Source organism: Cicer arietinum, chromosome 7 (genome assembly GCF_000331145.2).
Source record: "Cicer arietinum cultivar CDC Frontier isolate Library 1 chromosome 7, Cicar.CDCFrontier_v2.0, whole genome shotgun sequence".
Lineage (NCBI taxonomy): Eukaryota > Viridiplantae > Streptophyta > Magnoliopsida > Fabales > Fabaceae > Cicer > Cicer arietinum.
In genome coordinates this window covers 26,390,579-26,409,924 of record NC_021166.2, presented here as the reverse complement: position 1 = coordinate 26,409,924, position 19,346 = coordinate 26,390,579, and the positions used below count along the sequence as shown (strand labels likewise).

At 28.1% G+C, this 19,346-nt stretch overlaps 1 protein-coding gene across 1 annotated transcript; it reads right to left on the bottom strand.

The window, feature by feature from the left end:
• Nucleotide 1: 1 nt before the first annotated feature.
• On the bottom strand, nucleotides 2-1,375 carry LOC101492818 (uncharacterized; the record flags this gene model as incomplete). Its single annotated transcript, XM_004511179.3, has 1 exon — nucleotides 2-1,375. A coding segment is annotated over exon 1 (1,371 nt), but the record flags the coding sequence as incomplete, so codon positions are not given.
• Between the last annotated feature and the right edge of the window lie 17,971 nt (nucleotides 1,376-19,346).

The window sequence follows — 19,346 nt, the reverse complement described above, 5'->3', positions numbered from 1 at the left end:
TTTCCCTAGCAACTTCACCTTTCATCTTTAGAATCCCCCTTCTACAACTCCAAGACTCATACAGAACTTTCTTAAGAGCAATCACACTTGGTGAAAATGTATAACCAATTTCATTGTCAACAATAATAGACCCAACAATGCTTCCAAGTCTAGTAGCCATTATTGGCTTACCACTCAACATAGCTTCTAAAAGTGTATGATCCAAACCTTGTGCTCTCAAAGTAGGGTTAACAAAAATATCAATAGCATTGTAGAATGAAGCAAGTTCATTTTGTTCAAGTGGTCCTAAAACAATTACATTTTTCCCAAGTTCTCTATACCTTGTAGCCCAAGGTCCATCACCAGCCACAAGAACAATGCAAGTTTCTAAAAAAGTTTTGTTTTCTTTTATTATTTGCTTCAATGCTTCAAACATTAAAGGGTGTCCTTTGTCTTTTACTAATCTCCCTGCCAATCCTATCACTAATGACTTAGAATTTGGAACTTTATGTTTTTGTTTGAAATCATTCCCTTTGGAAATGTTTGGTTTGAAAATTTGTTGATCTACACCATTAAGAATAATATGAACCCTTTCTTGTGGAATCATGTACACCCTTTTTAGGATATCACCAGCATGATCACTTGTTGCAACATGGTGTGCATAGTTTGTGAAGAATTTTACCTCTTCAACAACTTTTATTGTTCTTTCTTTCATTGCATTTGTTTGTGGTTCTTGAGGTGGTCTTAGAAGTTCTTGAATTATGTCCGAATGAATCGTCTCGTATGCGATTCCATGCCATGTAACGGCCAAATTGGAGATGTATCGCGATCGAGTGTACCTAAGGCCTACGCTTTCGGTGTGAACAATGTCGAACGGCTTGATAGTTGAGTTTTGTTGTTGAAATTGGTCCCAAACTAAGGATTGGTCGAGGTAACCGGCCGGGGATGGTTGTGAGAAGTGAAAGTGTAAATTTTTGTTGATTGAATGGTTAATGAAAGATGTGTTTGTTGAAGTGGTGAATATGTGAAGTTCATGGCCTCTATTTGCAAGGGCAAGGTGAAGTGTTAAAGCGTGGCGTTCGAGCCCGCCGGCGTGAGATATTTGAGGCCATTTTTTGACAAAAAGTGCTATCTTGAGGAGTTTTGAAGGTGTGTTTGATGGAAAGATTAGATTGTTCCATGCTAATGGATATAAAAGAAGGTTGATTGGTTGATTTTGATTTTGATTTTGTGTTTGATTTTGTGGTGTTGTTTGGTAAGGAAAATGTGGATAGCATTGGCTACAACAATGAGTCCAAGAAAGGAATAAGATGATAGAGCAAATGGAAAAAATGATGACAATGTAGCAAAAGTTTTGAAAGCTAAATAGAGAACTTTTTTGATTTTTTGCCATGGAATATAAGATGAGAATAAGGTTATGGTAACTTAGTTTTGTGTAATTAGTTTTAAATACACTCAAAGGGGAAACAAGAAAGTACAAATGAAGAAATGTATCACATGCATGGTCTCTAGGACTTAACATAAGAAGGTTGTGTTGACTTTGATAATTGGATTTGCTTAAACGGCAAATTTGCTTTTCCACGTGCCATGTTGTCTTTTTAATACCACGACTACATATAAATGATATTGCACATGTTTTGACAAAATACATATATCCTCTTTGATCAACAAAAAAAGTTTTATTGTTCTCTTGATTTTGAGTAGTTTGATTTTAATAATGTCCATATTAATTTCAAATATGAATTTTAATATGTAATATACGTAAGTCCAATACGTTTTTTATTGGCTTAAAGTAAAATATACATGTAGTTGAGTACTTGAAATTATAATTAAGTCCAATTTCCCTAAATAATAAAAATTATAGTTACGTTGCTTGCTGATTAATGAATTGCAATACTTATATGTTTATTAGTAATTTATTAAACATCATTAACCATTTATTTGAATTTTATTGACTACGAAAAAAATTGTTGCAAAAGTGGTCTGAATTTGATTGTGTAAAATTCAGTAATCAAAATAAAATCAAAATTTGATTCTAAATCAATTGCTAAATGAATTTGTGATCCATTTTTTTTACTCAAGAGTTTGTGATAAATTTTAAAATCAATTTATAAAAAATCGTTGAATCACTAATCATTAATGTATCAACCGATTTAACATTTTTAGTCTCTAAAATAGTCTAATTTACATTCACGTATAAAATAGAAGAAAAAAAAATGATATAACATTAATCAATAGATAGTTTCTTAATTCCTTTAATATGAAATTAAAACAGAACCAACAATAGATAAAAGAAATTAATACATCTAATACAATTAATAAAAATAATGAAAATACTTTGGTTTCGGAAAAACAAAAATCATCAAAGAGATGGACAAGTAGCCATTTAAACTCAAAGTTCATGGATGTAGATTCTGTCGACCAAATATTTTTTTACACTCTATCTCTCATCAATTCTTTAAAACAGTATTAAAGGTAAAAGAGAGAGAGAGAGAAAAAAAATGAGAGATAGAAAGTGAAGAGAGGAGCAGCGAGTATTTGGTGTACACGATCCAATTGAAAAATTCAATCCGTACACTTTTTCAGTGAATAGGAGGAATTAAAAGAATTGCACTTTGCCCTTCATAGTTAACATAAAAATAAATAAATAAATAAATAAAAGCAAAGACCCAAAGACAAGCTTAGACAAATAGAAAGAAAAAAAACTGTAGGGGCAAGAACATATTGGTGGTACCATTGATAAAAACCTTTTTTTGTTAACATAGTGCGTGAAATTTCATTAATAAACGATAATTGTAGAATGATAAGTATATTTTTTTTAGTAAGAAAATTTGTACTGCGATTGATTTCACAAAAAAAATATGATAGAGAGTGATACTCTAGTCGCGAAGATAGAAGAGATATTGAATCTCTTTAACGAGAGGTTGGAAATTTGGAGGGGTAAGAGAAACTCCTTTGACCATATTGATTATGAATTTCGAGTCACATTCAAATAACACCTTCTTAATATTCATATTTTGAACGACCCTAATACCATGAAGTAGAGTCAATGTCTTGGCAATAAGAACATTTTCATATAACCTTGTGAGGAGGTTCCCTTTGTTATCGTGAATAATACTCTATAGGAAGAATTTTATTACTCTTATTACTCTTACTTTTGTTCTTATTTCTCTTATTTTTTGTACAATATCTTATTACTCTTATTTTTGTTCTTGTATTTCTCTAAACAAATTTAAATAATATTCAGTTTTCCATTTTTACTATGTTATTTTATATTTCCAATGTAAAGAGAGATTGGTCCTCATAATAAAGTTCTTGTGGAAACGATAATTTTTAATATGCGATAATATCATGCACTTGTGGTCCTATCAAGTTTTTAGCGTTGTTGCCATGGACTTTGCTTTTGATATTAGTTCTCTTTTTCTATATCGATTAGACTAAAAAAATTTATATGTGAAGAATCCAAAGTCTTAGAAATCTTGTCGAACAAATACCTGATATAGAAAAAATTTCTATAGGAGAAGAAGAGAGGAAAAAAGTTTTAAACAAGAAAAAAATTTAAAAATTGTTGAAAATAGAATCATAAAAAAATATGTCTCTCCCAATACTACAGGTCCACATTCGAGTATTGCGCGCCCGACAGTAGAGATTAACAATTTTGAATAAAAACCTTTGTTGCTATCCATGGTGCAACAAAACCATTAGACTAAGGCTTTCCCATTTCTCTAAATTATCTTACAAGCACTTTTAGTTTCTATTGGAATAAAACATATTTAATTTTCCTTCAACATTTAAATTTATGAATGATTTTTTGCAAGCAAGTTTAAAATATTATAAAAGAATTCCGTCTAAAAATGTAGAACTTTTTTAGTTGAGACGAATTAAATATAATTTTTAAACGCTAAAAACTCAAGATTTAAATCTTTTTGTGGAAGAACTGTTTAAAATGATGTAATCATGTCTAAAGAATCATTCAAAAATATATATTGATATTATAGCAGAGACTAAAATTGTTTGCAAGATAATTTTGTATAGACTAATTAAAAAAGTGATTATTTACATGGAGTAAAAACAAAAATTTAAAATTTTATAAAGACTAAAAATTATTTAACTTATATATAAAAATTATTTATATATAAGAAAAAACAATATTTTAATTTATTGGAAAAACACATAAAGTCATGTGACCGAGTGAGAAAATTTTGATGACAGAAGAGAAAGTGTAGGGATGGCAATTAGATTCAGATCCAGTGGGTACCCGCAAAAATAACCCACAATGGGTAGGGTAAAAACCCGCATAATGGATATGGGCATGGGGACGGGTAATTAATCGTAAAGTTAAGCGGGTATGGGTGCGGGTAATATAGTACCCACCCCGCCCCGCACCCGCACTTATATAAATATATTATTTATTTATTTGTTATATTAATGTTTAATTTAATTAATTGTTTTCTTTTATATTTTAACATCTATTAATATAATTGAACCACTACAATATTTATAATTGAAAGATAAACGTTTACAAACTTCTTAAGAATTTGATTATGATGAATAGGTAAATAGTTGTGACTTTATAATTAATAGTTATATCTTATTAATCGTGACTTTATAATTATACTTGCAACTTCCTATCAATTGTTTTTACAAATCTCGAATAATATTTTCGTGGTTAAATTACATTTGTGGTCCCTTAACTTAATTTCAGGTAACGTGTTAGTCCTTTATCTTTTTTTTTTCCCGACTTGGTCCTTTATTTTAATTTTAAGTGACAATTTGATATTTTATGTTTTAAACTTTCAACAATGTTATCCTTTTATATACAAAAATTCAAAAAAAAAAATCAATCAAAACTCATAAAATTAATTATATTCTTCAATATATTACAAATTTTATCAAATTCGTAACGCAAATCTTCAAATAAACTCATATTTTCATACTTTATTTGATATTGTTAGGAATAAAGGACTAAATCGAGAAGAAAAAAAGATAAAGGACTAAAACGTTACCTGAAATTAAGTTAAGGGACCACAGATGTAATTTAGCCTATTTTCGTAGGACTTGCAACTTCATAAAGTATTATTATAGATATTTAAATGTGTATTGTAACGAGTGTTCATTTGAAATATTTTGAGTTAGAAAATATTTTGGTTTATAATACTTTATGATTGGATTTAAAATATTTAGATAATTTTTAACTTTAATCACAACAATATTATTTATTTATCGATCTTTTTAGTTAAAGCGCGTGTAATGGGTATGGGTACGGGAACTTAGGTACCCAGAGGGTAAGGGTACGGGTATTAAAGTTAATACCCAAGAGGGTACGAGCATGGGTATGAGTATTTTTTTAAATCGCGGGTACGGGGACGGGTACTATAGTACCCTACCAAAACCCTACCCATTGCCATCCCTAAGAAAGAGAAAAGTAATATGACCGAAAAATTGAATGTTGAATTAGCAATATTATTAAGGAGCATATAGAAAATAAAAAACATCTAATAAATTGAAAAGGAACTTACAGACAACTGTTTTTCAGATGGTGTTAGTACTTAGGAAGAAAGAGGGAGTAGAAAAATAATAGACAGCAAAATTGGATTTTCACCCCTTATTTGCATTCTTAAATTGATAGTAGAATAGTGTTATGTTTGAATTTCGAAAAAGTTTGAAAAAACAATTTATGTCACCGACAATATTACTAGGTTGAGTCGCGGACTAGGTTGCTCCTTTTAAGACATTTCGAAGCACTGCCAAAATTGTGCAATACAGACTATCAACCACGAAGTTCCTAGGATAAAACAACTCAAATCACTGTATCAAAAATCTATTGTACTGTAGAAAACCGTTCTAGAATTACACCCACAATATGGCACTAAGATGACTACCACTCGTAATATGGCGCTAAGACCATTCAAAAGAAATAGAAGAAGTGAGTAAGGAAATTGAGAAGAGAGAAAAAACCACAGATACAAAGAACTTTTGGTGTGCTTTTTCAATTGAGGAGAACATTGTATTCATAGGTGAAATTCGTAATTGGATTAGAGAAAAACGTGTGATCCATTAGGTCTGATTCACTAAACGTGTGCTATGATATTTAGAATTTGACCACAGAAACGTGTGCCACGATTTGTTTGACCTCCAAAACGTGTGCCACGATTTGTTTGACCTCCAAAACGTGTGCCACGTTTTGTTTGACCACAATACGTGCCCTCAGACTTGACTTAGGTTTTTTACCAACAAAACTGAAGCGCAAAATCGGGGGGCAAGGAACTAACTGGATCAGATGTTGAATATTGACTTGGTTGAGGGTAATTACGTAATTAACGTATCAATTAGAGATAAAAACGCAAGCATTCATTTAATTAAATAAATAATTAATTTTCATATGCTAAAAAAATAATATGTGCGTGGTGGTCAATTTTGTTTGCGTTCTCCCTCCTTTACAAAATTGGGGTACCTCGGGGCACACTCCAAGTATCATACCTCCACCTTATATACCCTACTAGTGTGTGATATCTCTCATATGTAAGATTTTCTTGTTTTTCAATGCAGAATAATACTAACTCTCATAAATGTCATCATTATTTTCAACAAACTTTCATTAAAATTATCATGATTTTCAACATAATAGACAACAAAATTGGATTTTCACTCCTTATTTGCATTCTTAAATTGATAGTAGAATAGTATGTAGATTGTTTTGTAATAAAATTGTAAATATTTAAAAATATATCATTTGCAGTCTAAATAAAACAAAATAATATAAAAATACATACTCTTTGAATTTATATTAAAATGAATAATTTGGAATAAGATTTGTTTATCTCTTAGTAAATCATGATATCAGTAAAATATTAACTATTTTTTATCAGCACTCTAATGAAAAATATTAGATTTTCACAACACGATAAATTCCAATATAAATATGATTTTGTTAATTATTTTATATGATTTTTTTTTACTTTAGGGAGAAATATTTTTCGATGCGATCCACAATTTTTAAAATTGAGTTTTTTTTTTATCCTTCTTTACAACTTCTTTAATTTTTCTAGTCTCTCTTTATTTTTAATGGCGTGGCATCATCATATTTTTTAATTAAATTATTTATTTTATTTAATATATTTAGATATTAATATTTTTTTTAAATGATTAAAAAACACACACACACATCAATGTCCAGAAAGCATCGTCATTTATCAGCTTCCTTCATTTTTCATATTCTTTCTAATTTTCATCAAGACAAGAACACAAGTCTCACCTACGAAGTTGGTCTTCTTCCTCTTTCTAATTATCATAAAAAACAAGAACACAAATCTCACCCACTAAACCTTAGAGATTGAAAATTCATAAATTGAGAAATGTATTCTTCGCACGTGACATGTGGTTGTGTTCTCCATTCATCTTTGTCTTTACATATATAGAAGTGATGCATTTTTTTGATTTCGTGAACCCATAAATCGGTTTGGATTTTGATGCTTTTTAGGGATAAAAATTAGGATCAAATCGGCATTTAGGTGTGTGTTGTTGTTGTGGTTTCAATGCATTTGCTTTGTGTTTTTTTGGGTTCACGAGGTTGAGGATGTGGTTTGAAGGCGATGTCGAGTATGGTTAAGTCAAATCTGAGGTTGTCACACATTCATGAGGTTGAAGATAGTGATGATGAAGAGGATGAAGTTTGGCATGATGATGAGCTTCTCTAATTTAGTTTTTTCTAATTTCTTTTTAATTTCATTTTATTTATTTATTTTAGTATTTTTTTATTAAATTTATTTTTAAATAAATTATAAACACAATTATATATATTGATTAATGACATATATTCTATTTTATGCAACTCAACTATGCTACGTCACTATTAAATCATAAAAAAAAATGGAGGGGATCAAAAAATTCAAGAAGATTATAAAGAAGAGGGACTAAAAATTTAATTTTTAAAATAAGATAACTAAAAGTTAAATTAAAAAAAATAAATAAGAGAATGAAAAGTACATATTTAAACTTTTCTTTTTATCCTTTGGCTTTTGTCTTCCAAATGCACACTTAGAAAATTAGTGAACAAAAACAAAGTTCATTAAATAACAAATATTTGTATGTTTTTAAATTTTAGTCTGTCTGATCGTAAAACTGTTTAAAAATTATGCATTATATAAAATTGATTAAAAATTATGCATTTTTAAGTTATTGACTATGTAAAAATTATGTAAACACAACTACAATTTGTTTGTCTTAAAATCGGTTAGCATAGTTTGTATGACACAATTAATCGAAATGAAAATGTTGATTTGTACCATTCATACAATATAAATAACAAAGCATTATCTCTAAAATAGAAAATAGAAATTTATCTAACAATTGATTTTAGAGATATTTTCTATTTCTTATCATCAATATTAATCAAAAGATAATTTCTTGTGAGCTTTATAACAAATTAAAACAGAACAAATATTAGATAAAGGAAATTAATAATAAAAATAAAAATTAATAGAAATAATTAGTTTCAAGAAAACAAAAAATGCATTAAGGATATGGCCAAGCAGCCATTTGAACTCAAAATTGACCATGCACATTTTGTCGGTAAATCAGAGGATCAAGCATACGTGATGGCGAATCTTCTCGTAAAAATATTTTATTTGATTAAATTGTGTGAAATTTTAAAAACTTGTGTGAACTGTGTGATTTGTGAAAATTGAAATTTTAATTTTTTCAACTTGTATGAATGGTGTAAAACTCTAAAAAAAACTATATGAATTTCAATTATAATATTTTAATTAATACTTGTCACTCCCCGACTCCTCCGATATTTTGGACTAGATTCGTCGCTGCATAATTCAAATAATATAAATTTTAACAGAAAAATATGAAGATATCCTAAAAAATATTGTCATGCACTGAATTGAGCTATAACCCAGTGAACATCTCATCTCTCAAACTGATATCATATCATCCACGCACTCAAACAATTGATTAAACTCAAACACGAGTAATGTAATACTAGATTGAAAGTAATAGAAATGAACCAAAAGTCACTAATGTTTAATTGAGTATTTACTATTGAAATACAAAATTTAATATAAAATAAAACACAGTTATGTTTTGTGTTTTATGAATGGCAAGTCAGTGAAATATTTAATAATCAGTGCTACAAGTAATTTTACTCGGTGATTTTTTTATTACTTGGAAACTTCAATGTTAATTATTAAGTAATTATCGTAAAATATTAATCATACCATCAAAAATTTACCTACTCTAGAGACATAAATTTGTTTATATAAAACAAATAATCTTAAATGATATTATTACTTATTTTTTACTCCACAATTCATTTATTTGTATTTAATATGTAACATTTCATTACTTTGTATTTCCAATAGTAAATGTGATGATTTAATATTGTTAATTTTTTTCGTAATTGTTTTACACCATACTTTTTGGCTAAAAGAAATAAAAAAATAATAAGTAGATCGGAATCGATTGTTTTAAAAATTATTATTAATCAAATTTGATGTTAATTACAATTTTATAATAGTCAATTAGAGAATTTATACTCAAAAATTATAAAGTCAAGTTTTTACCACCAAAATAACTCTTCATTGACAATGAAAAAGAGAATAAAAGTGTAAAATTGCATGATTTTCTAGTTATAAACAACAAATAAACAAATCTATATTTTTTTTAGTTTATTTGATATGACAATATATAGAGTAAAAGAAATATAAAAAGAAAAAAAAAATTATTTATATTTATAGAACTATATAAATATCTCTATATAAAAAATATAATAAATTTTATTAGAAAAAATATCAAAATTTTTTTCTTCATAAATACTAGTTCGAAATCGATTTTAACTGAAAACTTATTCAAAATATTAATTGGTTTATATTTATAAACTAGTTTCAAATCGATTCAGACTTGAACTTGATTTGAAAGTAGTTTTCAAGAACTGAATCAAACAATTAATGTAGTCCAATGCAGTTTAATTTTTCAACTATGAACACCGCTAATGTTAGTAACAAAATTAATCTCAACCTTTGAGTAACATAGGTCATTGGCCATGACATATTTGTAATGCCCCAAATTTTGATCTAAAGCATTACTTAAAAATACATATTGTTTAGAAAAATTATGACAAATTTTTTTTTTAAGTAAGAATACCTAAACTATTATTCATTTAAATAATTAGTGAACCCTAACCTCCAAAATAATATACATAATAAGTTATGTCATATTTTTACTAAAATTTATAGTGGATAAATAAAAATTTTTAAAAGAAAAGAAACTTTTACAAGTAATCAGGATATCACATTTCTCAAAATACAAACGGAATACTTCTGACTTTTTCCTCCTATAGAACAGGGCAATCTCAATAAACTTGATTTAAATATAATTTTTTAATTTAATTCCAAAAACTTAGTAGTACTTATGTGATTTTCATACAATAGTTCTTTTCTAATTAAATAAGTAAAATACAACTTATACTTTTATTCCAAGTAACACCTAACAAAGCGAGGTTTCCCCTACAATTAAACTTCAAGACTCATTAACCCGTAATAATTGCGATTTTGCAAATGTAGGGTCAAACCAGTCAAACACAAACAACGAATGATGTGAGTTTTAAAATTATTTTTGATAATATTATATAATTAAGAAGAACACACAAATAATCAACAAAGAGTCGTATCAAACACATCACAATATATCATAACATTCAAGGAAATAATCATTATTATAAAGTCAAAATCATTCAAGGAACAATATCTCATTATATCATCAAACCATCTAAGATAATTTATTATCACATTAGATACACATTAATCACAACAAAACAATTACAAGATAGTGCAATGATATGTATGCTCCTGATAACTAGATGATCCAAATATAATACTTGTCACTAAAAAAACTTTCCACAAAGAAAATTACCCATACCAATGGAAAAAATCAACCAGCCACAAAGAAATTTCTGCGAAGATGCATATGTCATGACATATGATGCATTATCAAAATAAAATATTCCTACACAGTCTATTAAGATGCATAGATCATGACATGATGATGTATTATCAAAATCAAACATTCCTACACAACTCACTAATATTATGTCAAATGCTCCAAAAATAACTTATACAAAATCATCGCCTTATTTAAATATCACTAAGATCATACATCATAGGTTATTATCATGACATAAAAATCAAAGTTTTCACCTCACATATCATTAAGATCATATACTCATAAACAACTATCACAAATATTAAAATTTTCACTGCACATATCATGAAATCATGTATTCATAAAATTGTCATAAAAATCAAAACTTTAATCCCCTACATCATAAAAATTTAAACTTTCATCATATACCACACATAAATTTAAATTTTATCATATATATCATGAATAAGATTTTCAACATATTAAACATAAAATTTAAACTTTTTTCACATACAGTACACAGTTGCATAATTTAAATCACACAACACCTTATAAAAGTTTATAGTCCATATTTTAATTATCCAAACCCCAATTTGTCATATTAATTCAATTATTACTAAATAGGACTACTGCTGTGTGTAGCGATCCCCGAATAAATCAGTGGAAAATATATATTTTTCATTCATCTCACGTTATAATATAATCATCGTTCATATAGTTGTTTTGGTGTTGATTTCACTTAAATCGGACTTACGATAAAAAAGAACGGTGCAAAATAAAGAACTCCATAAATGGAGAAGTCATATATTTTAGAGAGAAATTAAGATAGTTAAAAGTTTAAGAAAGTGTGTTTAATTGACTAACTAAATGAATGAAACAACATAGTGAAATTTCCATATATGGAGAAGTCGGATATTTTAGAGAAAAATTGGGATGGTTAAAAATATGAAAAAATGTGTTTAATTGACCAACTAAATGAATGAAACAACATACTAAATGCGTTGAAACAACATACTAAATGTGTTTAATTCCCCTAAATGCGTTGCCATGCGCGTATGTTCTATGACGTTCCCCTCTTTTTCTCATACCTTCCCTTCTACTTGTTTTCCAATAAATTTTACTTATTTATTTAATTAGGTTTTAATCTTGCATATGAGCCTAACCAATCAATAAAACACATTCAACTTTTTTTAAAAGTAAAATCAACAATTATCAAAACTAAAACATTACTAATATTTTATAAAATAAAGTAATTAACCTTTTAAAAATATATTAATAATAACTAAAATCCTCATACTCATAATTATTACCATAATTATCAAAATTATTATTTATGAAGATACTTACATTAAAATACTACCATCTTTAGAAAAAAATAAAAGATAAAATAAATAAATATAATATCAACAATTTACATTAATTACTAAATCACAATAAATATGTCTAAAATTATCATACCATAGCAACTATATAAAAATAAAGGAGATTAGTATCAATATTACTAATATCTCAAAATAATTATTTATAAAATAAATAATTAAAATAAGATATATTTAAAAATAAATAAATACAATTAAATGCATATTTAACATTAGTCAACATACAAGAAAATATCACATTAGTTACTAATGCACATGTAGACGTAAAATAACCTAAAATTTTATTCTTTAAAATATTACACTAAAATACTATTATATTTTTTAAAAAATATATAAAATAATAAAATATGATATTTGTTGTTTATATTACTCATTTAATTCAATATGTATAAAACTAGCAGATCATGGGTTACATTCATATAACCATAATTAATCACAAAATTTATCAATATATATTATAAAATAATTTTAAATTTAAATTATTATTTAAAATCATATTTCATTAATAAAATAGTTTGTTATAAAATTTATGATGCTATAAATCGATTCATCATTTCGAAGTACTGTAATGACTCACATGACCTTTTATCAATTTTAAAGATAAATATATATAAATCTTAATCTTCATTTACAGTTGAGCTTCCTCAACAAATTTTACAGACAAAATCTAGAAAATCTTTGTCGATTAATTTCGCTAAGAGAAATTATGTCGGTCAGCAATTTCAAGTCAATGGCTAAATTGTTGAATTTATCATTAAATTCGCTCAGTGAATCCTCATAATTTGCTTAGCGAATTTTGGTATGAAGCCACATAGATTGCCTCATGGCTGATTTAGCTTAGAGAATTATGCAAATGCAAAATTTTCTTCTCATAAACACACTTGATCAATCACGTATGCAAACACACAACATGCAATAGTATTGAACATCACATTCAGTAATCATCACTGTTCATTCTAACAAAATCTATGCTAAGATTCATTAACTACAATTTATTTCAAGATTCATCATCAAATCAATCAAAATATATTTCATATAAGAGTAAACATAACTTGTTTTAAGAAAAACATGCAAATTCATCACACAAAAGAGATTTTTGACATGCAAGAACAACTTTTCCTCACACGCTCCATTTTGATAAAAAAAAATCCTTTCAAACACATTTCTGTCTCTCAAATTGTAACCCAAATATCATATTTTTCTCATTCAAATTCTCAAAACTCGTTTCGTGGGCTACATGCAAAAATTTGGATTTTTGTAAGGAAGGAAATGGAAACTCACTCAAAGCTCTTGAAATGTGGTTGATGGTTAGTTACTTTCAGAATTTCCTCTCTTAAGCTCTAAGGCTTCTCTTTTAGTTGGTTCCTATACTTGTGTGAGTTTTGAGGAAAACAAAGGTTGAGTCTTGCATGTTAAAAATTCTGTGCAATAGGAGATGGAGTTATGAATTTTGGATTTGTAGTTAGTGAGATGGTGAATGGAAGGAAGGAAAGTTGCTGGTGTACGTATAAAGAAGTGGGGGAAATGGTGGAGAAATAGAAATGTTATGGACTATTGTTGATTAAACGTGAGGGAGAAATAATGGTTTGATGGTGAGAAAGAATAAGTTGAGATTTTTGTTTGACTTTGTGTGGATGTGGGGTGTGTGTTTAAGTGAAAGCAAGACTTGTTTTCTTTCCTTTTGGGTTTAATGTGTATGTAGTGTTTGGTCCAATAAGAAAACTAAAAATAACTCTTAATTTACACCACTCACCCAAGTCTAACTCATTAAACAAATCTTCTCAAATTAATTCAAGGAAATAACTTAACACATATTTTAAACAAGTCATTTGAATAATTATTTACATCTCTAAGATTATGGAGTAGAATTATTAAAATCCTCCCCTTAAGAAAATTGTGTCCTCTAAATTTGAAAAATTACCTCAGAGAAAAGGTAAGGATATTCATCTCACATGTCTAGTTCCAATTTCCATGTAAATTCCCCTAAGAATGCTTCTCCCCAAACAACATCCGCTTAAGGGATGGTCATGCTCCTCAAGGTCTTTTGGATTTGGCCCACAATGTGAATTGATGTGAGATCAAATGTGAGGTTGGATTTTAGTTGAATAGACTCTTAAGTCAAGGTTTTATATGGATTGGAGATGTATTTCTTGAGTTGTGGCACATTGAATACATCGTGTAGTTCAGTCATATGGGTGGTAAAACTAAATAATAGACCATACGACCTATTCGTTGGATGATTTGAAATGCTTTGATGAAATAAAGATTGAGCTTTTTCACTTTCAATGTTCTTCCAACTCCAACTGTGGGGGGTAATTATAAGGAACACATATTCCCCTCTTCAAAATCTAAGAGTCTACGTCTATTGTCGGCATAACTTTTCTATCGGCTTTAGTAAATCGTTAAGTTATCCTTGATGACCTTAACGTTTCTCGTAGTTACCTGTATAATTTGGGGGTTCTAAGATGCTTTTGTCCCCAACTTCGAACCAACACAAATGCGACATTTGTGACCATACATTGGTTTGTATAGAGCCATTTCTATGCTAGCAAGGTAACTGTTTTTATAGGGAAACTCTAGTAAAGGAAAATGTACATCTCAACTTCTGCATTCGTCTAACACAAAATTCTAAGAATATACTTGAGGGTGTGGATGGTTCTCTCTATTTGGGAATGACACACAATACTAAGATTCAAGTGGATTCCTAAGGATATGTGGAAAGCTTTCCACAATTTAGAGGTGAACTTATAATCCTTATCTGATACTATGCTAGAAGGTATTCCATGTAATATCACTACTTCTTTCAAGAAAATTTTGGCTAACTTAATGGGGATTAAAGAAGTTTTTATATATCGGAAATGAACAAAATTAGTAAATATATCTAACACTACCTAACTAGAGTCATATCCAACCTGTGTACGAGGTAAACCTACAATGAAATCCATAGATATGACATCCTGCTTCCATTAAGGTATCTCCAACGGTTGTAGTATGTTTGTTGGTCTTTGGTGCTCTATCTTGACTCTTTGGAAAATTAAACACTAGGCCGAAGGTTACTAGGCCCACTTTCATAGATGGCCATCAATAGTTATTTTTAAGATCGTAATATATCTTTGTGGAACTAGGTTGTACCGACAAGTCACTCTTATGGGTTTCTTCTATGATAACTTGTCTTAAATTATCATCATTAGACGCACATATCCTACCTTAAAATAAAATAACTCCATATGATGCCAAAGAGAATTCGGGTTGGTTTCTCCTAGTTTGTAAATCTCTATCTAGATCTTAGGCATTTCTAATTTGGCCTAAATCATAGGAAATCTCCAATTGACTTAAAAGAACTCCATCTTGCAACAAGGTTATTTTCCAATTTAGGTTCATAAAGTCTTCTATTAAGTCCATCTCATGAATCTTCAAACGAGAAACATGGGGGATTTTCTACTCAAGTCGTTGGCCACCACATTGGCCTTACTTGAATGATATCTTAACTCAAAGTCATTTTCCTTAAGAAACTCCATCAATCTACTAAAGGTATTGGAAAACACAAGAAAATGGGGGTTTGAATTGTGTTGACCATTTTAAAATATTTCTTTTCAAAATAGTTCCTTATCAAAAGCTTATCTTTAGTTAAACACAAATGCTTAAAGCACAAATTTGAAGATAAGACATTAAAAACTTAAAGCGATAAAGGAGAAGAAGAACACATAAATATTTTTATACTAGTTAGAAACAATTGTTGTTACATCTAGTTTTCCCCTTACAAAGATATTTTTCCCTAATACAGTCACATGATTAATCCACTAAAGTGCTCTTAACTTAGCCTCTTCAACCTTTGAGTATTCTTAACGCTTCTTCAAACTAAGTATTGTTTGCTTGTCACCCAAACATTTAGAATTCTTCAAGGCCTACTCAAACCTACCAAAATTACCCTATCTAAATTTCCTCAAGAGTCTCAGCTTCACTCACCTCTTGAGTTGAATATGTACAATACCTTTTAAGGTTTAACAAGTATTCGTTACTCTTTCTTTTCAAGTATTTCCACTAGACACCTTCTACCTTATAGTCTTCTAAATATTTATAACAACTGTCTAGTGAGGAATCAAATGTTTACCTATCTGCTCAGATTTTCCTTTAACACAAAGGAGGTGGCCACTGCGAGACCAACTTACGAAGATATTATTGTAACAATGTCATTAATTGGCTAAAAAAACATTAACTAATAGAAATTTTAAGATAACTGTAGATGTGGAGAAAATTCTAACATGGACTATGGTCCACGATGGACTAGTTCTAAGAAATATTAAAACTTCAATGATCACATATGCCGTCTCTTAGACATAGATACTAATGACCGTTTTCATCTTTATGACTGAGATAGTGACTTAAATAATATCTATTTGATAAAAATATATAAAAAAGCAAATATGTATCTCGTATTGACTATTGAGTCTACATCAATCGGATTAATCGTCTTATTCATAAAGACAATGAGGATCAAAAACTATTATTTCTAAATAATATTATCGATCGTAATTAAATTTTTTGATGATTTTTAAATACCAGTCCACAATGAACCACTTATAAAAGTGGTCAATTGAAGTACTCACCGTAAATGTAGTATCAAATATAAAAAAGTGGTATAAAATATTAAATATCAATATTTCAAAATAAAAAGGAGCCATTGAACATGAAGACCAAACTGTTACTAATTCATTAATTAATGCGTCAAAAATTTCATTAATTGGCTAAAAAAATCATTAAATGATAAAAAATTTCTTAATAAGTTTCTCCATTGAAGTTAATCTTATTCGAAATACATTAGACATTAAATGTGAATATCTCTTTCAATTAATATTCGAACTATAATTTGTTACGTTGTAAAAGTCTAGTCTCTTCTTCTACACCCGGTTCACATTAGTTAAATAATACAAACTTTACTTACTTCAAAAATAAAAAGTAAAATTCTTCTAGTAAATAAAAATTTTAAATAAATTAATAATAAAAATAATATTATTAAACACTCTTAAATTAGACAAGACAATTTTACAACAACATCATCTTACTTTATTTATATATAATTTAAAAGCCCAATTCAAATATGTAATTTTTATTTTCAAAAAATAGTCTAGTATATCATTTACTGGGCCTAGCCCGTTTTTGGTTATGGATTTATAAAATATTAAAAAAAAAGAACTTAAAAAAAAAGGCAAACCATTGAGGAATTTTTGAAGGGTTCATAGTAAGACTAAAGAAAAATAGCCAAGTATGACTAAATTTCTGGTTTTGGATGAGGAAAACATTATATCACACTTGCTTGTTGGTAGTCCTAGTAATTGAATTTCCTACAGTTATTGTGGTTTTAAAATTTAGTGGGAATTGTTTTGGGGTACGAAGGTTTGATCCCGATTCTCTCTCTCTTTATATATATATATATATATAATATTATAATAATAATAATAATAATAATAATAAAAATAAATATTCAATAAAAATTGATGATATATATTGTTTAAAAATCTTTTAAGCATAGATTTATATTGATAAATAACTCTTGTGACAATATTCATGTGTCAGATTTGATGGATCATAATACTATGAGATGTAACTCGAAACTTATTTAAACAATGTTTTTTGTTTTGTTTGTTTGTTTTCACGGTGGGTTCAGGTCAAATTCACGTTTCAAAGAAAGCTGCGAGTTGTAGTTTTTATAAATCATAACCAAAATTATATTGAGAAGTGATTTGAGTGTGATAAAAGCTAAATCAAATATACACTTTGTCACATTGAACAACATTATTAACAACCCTGTGCTTAATTTGATGAGGCAAGACATTGTATTTGGCGATTGAAAAATAATGGCAAGTACTCGGTTCATAGTGCTTATTGTTATTATATTACGAAACTGATTGACACAACAAATCTACATGTCTTAAGGGTATTAGAGAAAATTTTGGTACATGAAAATTCCTCCAAAGGTCACGGATCTCCTTTGGGGAATTTTTTGAAACTACATATCAACTCATGTTTGATTGGGCGAACGTGGCGTGAACTGTCCAGTCAATTGTATTTCGTGTGCAAGATGATGTTAAGGATACTACCACATTTTCTTCGGCTGTTTGCAAAAGCATTATGTGTTGGCAGCATTTTGCACTTAATATACGCTACTTAAATAACTTTCAATTATGATCATCTATTGATTGTGTGGTCCAATTTTTATCCTCTCATATTAAAAGGCCAACCCTAATCAATACCTTGGAACATCGAATCAATCCTTACTTCAACATTCCATCTAATTTTGATTACTTCAATTGAATCCCTTTTCACGATCACTATGAAGAGTAATTCTAATATGCCTTAACAATATCCCATCTAATTACTGGTATGACATAATGAAAATCATCACTTAGCCGTGATTATTATAAAAAAATACTAACAAGTGTTATTAAGATATATGTTAAAGAATCAAATATATAGAGATTATATCTTAAAAATTGTGTATTTAATTTTTCAAAAGATTAAAATATAATATTTTCAAGACAACAATTTTTAAGTTTTTCAAAAACTTATCATTAGAGTTGCTATTAGAGCATCTTTCACGGTAATATTCATATTTGAGTGTTTAAGTTAGTTTAACAATTGCACATAATTCATTTATAATTTTTTAATATTAGTACTTAACATTCAATTTTTTTAACCCAACATATAAAAAAATTACTAAATATGTTCTACTAATAATTTTTTTATCATTATATTTCAACACCACTTATTTATTTTAATATAATTAATTCAATGAGACTCGAAAAATATAAAAAGAGAAAGAGTATTTGTATAGCCACCATTCCTTAATAACTTCCTAGATTTTTTATTCTTCAATGAGATAGTTAATAGATGGTAATCCTATAATTTGATTCTTTTAGAGTAAATAATTACTAAAATAAATATATCAAAATTAAAAATATAATCATCTACAATTAATTATACATGTGTATTTAATATTAATAATTGATTTATTAATTAGTGGTTGATATTGTTAATTATAGCCAGATATGTGGTCCTAAAAGG